The sequence below is a fragment of the Equus quagga genome, chromosome 1 (genome assembly GCF_021613505.1).
Source record: "Equus quagga isolate Etosha38 chromosome 1, UCLA_HA_Equagga_1.0, whole genome shotgun sequence".
Classification (NCBI taxonomy): Eukaryota; Metazoa; Chordata; class Mammalia; order Perissodactyla; family Equidae; genus Equus; species Equus quagga.
The window spans coordinates 96,708,838-96,713,531 of record NC_060267.1 but is presented as its reverse complement, the minus strand read 5'-3'; the positions used below and the strand labels follow the sequence as shown (position 1 = coordinate 96,713,531).

At 64.2% G+C, this 4,694-nt stretch overlaps 1 protein-coding gene across 20 annotated transcripts in view; it reads left to right on the top strand.

Moving 5' to 3' along the window:
- Window positions 1–4,694, top strand: part of NSMF (NMDA receptor synaptonuclear signaling and neuronal migration factor) — a 23,999-nt gene that overhangs the window by 1,871 nt on the left and 17,434 nt on the right. For 13 of the 20 annotated variants that reach the window (XR_006889838.1, XR_006889844.1, XM_046670141.1 and 10 more), the window contains exons 3-7: window positions 291–797; window positions 1,986–2,061; window positions 2,917–2,922; window positions 3,237–3,305; window positions 4,205–4,257. Coding sequence is in view for 18 of the 20 variants with exons in the window: in XM_046670141.1 (XP_046526097.1) it covers window positions 291–797; window positions 1,986–2,061; window positions 2,917–2,922; window positions 3,237–3,305; window positions 4,205–4,257 (711 nt within the window). In the remaining 2 variants the exon portion in view is untranslated. The remainder of the gene's footprint in view (window positions 1–290; window positions 798–1,985; window positions 2,062–2,916; window positions 2,923–3,236; window positions 3,306–4,204; window positions 4,258–4,694) is intronic. The other 7 variants (XM_046670174.1, XM_046670166.1, XM_046670265.1 and 4 more) reach the window with 2 other exon arrangements.

Sequence of the window (4,694 nt, the reverse complement as noted above, 5' to 3'; positions counted from 1 at the left end):
ACACACACACACACACACACACACACACACACACACACACACACACACACACGAGGGGTCTGGGGCCCAGACAGGAGGGAAACAGGAGCCTGTAGGAGAAGTGTGTAGCTCAGAACCACCTTTCTGAAGACATAAGAGACTTCAGTTTGGGTTTGGTCAGTAGGGCTTGGGAGTAGCCCCACCCTGCGTATCCAGGCTAGGCACCTGCTGGGTGTTTCTTGCTCTCAGAGCACTGGGAGACTGGGAGGGCAGGACCGGCAGGCTGCAAGCTCCCTGTGCCTCTCCCCCAGACCACTTGCTAGCTGATGCCTACTCTGGCCACGACGGGTCTCCTGAGATGCAGCCAGCCCCTCAGAACAAGCGCCGCCTCTCCCTGGTTTCCAATGGCCGCTATGAGGGCAGCCTCTCGGAGGAGGCGGTCAGCAGGAAGCCGGCTGGTGAGGGCCCCCAACCCCGTGTGTACACCATCTCCGGGGAGCCAGCCCTGCTGCCCAGCCCAGACGCCGAGGCCATCGAGCTGGCTGTAGTGAAGGGGCAGCGGCAGCAGGAGGGGCACCCCCACCACCACAGCCAGTCCCTGCGTGCCAGCCCGGGCAGCAGCCGGGAGGACGTCAGCACGCCCTGCCAGAGCTGGGCAGGCAGCCGCCAGGGCTCCAAGGAATGTCCTGGATGCGCCCAGCTGGCCCCTGGCCCCAGCCCCTCCCTTCGGACTTTTGGGCTGGACCAGCCACCTCTGCCTGAGGCCACCAGCCGCCGCAAGAAGCTGGAGAGGATGTACAGCGTTGACCGTGTGTCTGGTGAGGGGGCTCGTTGTGGGCATGGGCAGCCTCAGGCAGGGTGCTGGTGTCTATGAGCAGCAACTGCTGTGAGGCTTGGACAGGTAGATGGGCCCAGGTCACGGCATGCAAGTAGAGTCCTGCTTCCACATCCCACGCCCCACGTCAGGCCTTATGGTTGGCTTTGTCCTTGGCAGCACTGAGTCAATCGAGGAATGCTTCCTGGAGGAGGGGGCTTGGGAGGATCTTGAGGGTTGACCAGGCCAAAAATATGGCTTAATTGGAAGATCAGGCTGCCTTCAGGGAGTCCTAGGGAACAGTCCTTGCCCCAGGACCCACCCAGTGGGGCTCCCACTCACCTCAGGAGGCACATAACTGTCTGGGCCCTGTCCAGCCAACGGGCCCCTCCCCAGGATTGTTGAGCCGTGCAGGTGTCTGGGGAGCCCTGGAGGCCTTCTGTGTCTGGAAGAGGCCTCCCTGGGATCCCCTGCCTCCTGGTTCTGAGGTCACCTCCTGAAGAACAGAGTTCTAACTAGCTGAGCCACAGTGTCCTTCCAGGATACTTCCTGGGCCTCCAAGTCAGCAACCCACCTGGGCATCAGGGCACAGGCCTGGGGTGTGGGCAGCTCACCTCCATGACCTCTTGCTCCTCTGATAGACGCAAGCAAGGGGATGGGACGGGAGTCAGGGTGAGAGAGTAGAGCTCTAGAATGTGGGATGGGGCACTCAGTAAGGTGGTCTCCACACTTGGCGAGGCTTCCACCTCACCCTTCTGGGAGGGCCCAGGGCAGGGGAGATCTGGCCAAGCGGACGCCAGAGCATCTGTCTGCAGAGAAGGCCCAGAGCCCCCAGGAGAGGCTGCAGCCGTTGTCCCTGCCCTGCCCCCTGACCAAAGGGAGACAGTGAGTCCCTTCCACAAGCAGCCTGGAGACGGCTGTGCTCTCAAAGAAACACTCCTCAGCTGTGGCAGCCAAAGGGAGAGCTAGGCAGACGGTCAAAGTGTCAGCAGCCACTGAGCTATCTCGGCTTGAACAGCCAAGCAGCTGCACGTTGCCGTGAGGCCCTGCACCCGCCTCCTCCCTCCTGGAAGAGGGCTGGGGGACCCTGGCCCCTCTCCTCCTGGGGCTGCGGCAGACAGCCCGACAGGTGGGCGGGAAGGCTCAGGAGCCCCCAGGCCACCACAGTCACTGCTCCTTTCATCTCTTCCAGATGACGTCCCCATCCGCACCTGGTTCCCCAAGGAGACCCTCTTCAGCTTCCACACGGCTACCACAACTATGCAAGCGTGAGTCGCGTGCCTGATGCGTGCCCACCGTGCGGGGCCCGGGCCGGGGGACCTCCTGCTGGCGCTCAGGAACTACTGCTGGACCCTCTCCCGCCCTCTGAGCCCCCTGAGTCACTGCTTCTGAGCAGCCCCATGTGCCCGTGTTCCACCAGGTCTGCAGGAAGTGATGTCAGTCTGGAGGGAGGCCGGTCTGGCTGCTCTCCCCCGGCTCCCACGGCCCCCTGCCCCAAGCCCTCCATTCTCCACTGCCCTGCCCCGACTCCTGCCCCCACAGTCCCTCCAAGCTGTCCATCCTGTCCTCGGGGGACCTGGCCCAGCGCTGCAGCTGATGCAGTCGCCCCTGGCCACTACCCTACCTCAGCCCCTGTGACCCGACTCTGCCCTCACACATGCCCCAAACAGCAGCCTCCTTGTGCTTCCTGTGCACCTCACTTGACCACAGCTTAGAGGTCCCCTGGGGGTCTGCTCTTCTTTACCTTCCACACACATCTGGGTTTTCTCTCATGGGGTTCCTTCCAAGGAGGCACCCTTTGTTGCAGTGTCCCCCACACCAAAGAAGCTCTATCCCCACATGCTACCCCGGGAAGCCTACCACTGCCCTTGGGCTAGCTGGGGCCACCATCTTTGCTGCCTAAGGCCAGCAGGGCACAGTCAGACCTCTGTGCCGGGCTGACCAGGTCACAGCATCTGGAGGCATGGGCTGTGGTTACCTCAGCATCCACTGCCCTTTCAGGGGGTGAGGGACCCTCCAAGTCAGTGACGGGAAGGGAATTAACTGCAGGGGGCTTGGGGGCTGAGGGGTCACGGCTTACTGTATCTTCTCTCTCCCGCTGCCCCTTCCCGCCACGACTCCAGCATCTCGTAAGTACCCTGTGGGACCTTGAGCCTGAGGGCACGGCGGTTGTCCCTGGGCGGGCCCTCCCACCCCAAATAGGTTTGGGCAGGCCAGGGACCTGGGCCTTGACTGTGAGGGAGTGCTGTGTCCCAGTGAGCACCAAGGCCACAGCGCAGCCTGCCAGGAGCTGGACTGAGGACAGGGCAAGGCAGGCCAAGACCCTCTGCCTGGCCCAGGGCCCTGGATACCCCCCTGGGCCCTGCGCTCGCACCTCTGTCCCCACGTCTCTGTCCCTCGTACCTGCGGCCAAGGGCAGTGCTGACTTGCAGCGGTTTCCCAGGGTGTTCAGGGGCTACGCGGAGAGGAAGCGCCGGAAACGGGAGAATGATTCCGCGTCTGTAATCCAGAGGTAGGGCCTGCCAGCCACTCGCCACCAGGGTCCGTCTCTTGTCTGTGCTGCTCTGGCCTGGGCATACCTGGCCCCGGCAGACCCGATGGGGAAAGGGCGGTGGCGACCACTGGCCTGGCCCTGCTCTGGGGACGCGGCAGGCAGGAGAGGTCATGTGGCCTGAACCCCTAGGCCTGTTTTGGGTGCACATTGACAGTTAAACTGCAGCCAGCTGGCCCATAGTGTCTGTCTCTGGTCCTTGAAGCCCAGAGCTGTGGGGTCAGTAGCAAGGCTTACCCTCTCCAGTCCAACCTCAGAGATGTGTCCAGGGAGCCTGTCCGTCCGTCTTGGACACTGGGCCTTGGCAAGGCACAAAGTTTGGGGGCAAAGAAGACCTGCCTCTGAAGTGGCTCAGGGACACGGTGCAGGGGGGAGGAGGGCGCGTCTGCAGGCCCCAGACCGACCTGTGGGTGATGCAGACAGTTGTGCTGCCCTGCCTAGTGGCTGAGTGCAGCAAGCAGGAGCCCTTCACCACTGCGGCGGGAGGCTGGCAGGGCTCAGCCTGTGCCTGGGCCCGAGGAGGGAATACAGGGGTGGGTGGTGGCTGGGGCCGCCTGAGGGCAGGAGAAGTTTTGAGATGCGGGGTGGGGCAGCAAGAGAAGGCTTGGCCATCGTGCCTTTGTCCTGGCAGCAAAGGGGAGCCCTGGAAGGGTCTCTAGGAGAGGGACTGGGTGGGATTTGCCTCTGGGTGGGCGGTGGGCCAGTGGGAAAGCGTAAGGGCGCGGGGGCGAAATTACTGAAAGGGGCAAGGACAGAGCCTCAAGCGCTGTCAGGGGCACTGGCGGGTGGGGAGCGTGGGGGACCCGGGCGCTGCTCAACCCCCTCGGGCCCTCACCAGCCTCCCGTGTTTCCTCCCCCAGGAACTTCCGTAAACACCTCCGCATGGTCGGCAGCCGGCGGGTGAAGGCCCAGAGTAAGACCCCAGCTCGGGGCGCGTTGTGGGGTGGGGGGTGCTGCTCTTGGCCGCCGGGGCTTCGCGTGCTGCTGCTGCGCAGGAAAGACCTGACTCCTGGCCAACCGCCCGGCACTCAGACCCCGCCCCTGGCCCCGCCCGTAGCCCCGCCCCAGCACGCATGCTCAACTCCCTAGGCCTGCCCCCGCCCCTAGCCCCGCTGTGACAGCCTTGGAGCACAGCCCCGCCCACCACTCCCAGACCTGGAACGCCAAGCCTGTAGCCGTCCCTCGGAGCCAGCCTCGCCATTGGTCCCCATCTACTTCGTGCCACCTTAGGCTCCGCTCCTCCAAGGCCCCACCCCCACCCACTTCAGGCCCCGCCCCATCCCCGCCTCCACTCCAGGCCCCACCCCACCCCACCTCCACTCCAGGCTCCGCCTCTACTGCAGGCCCTGC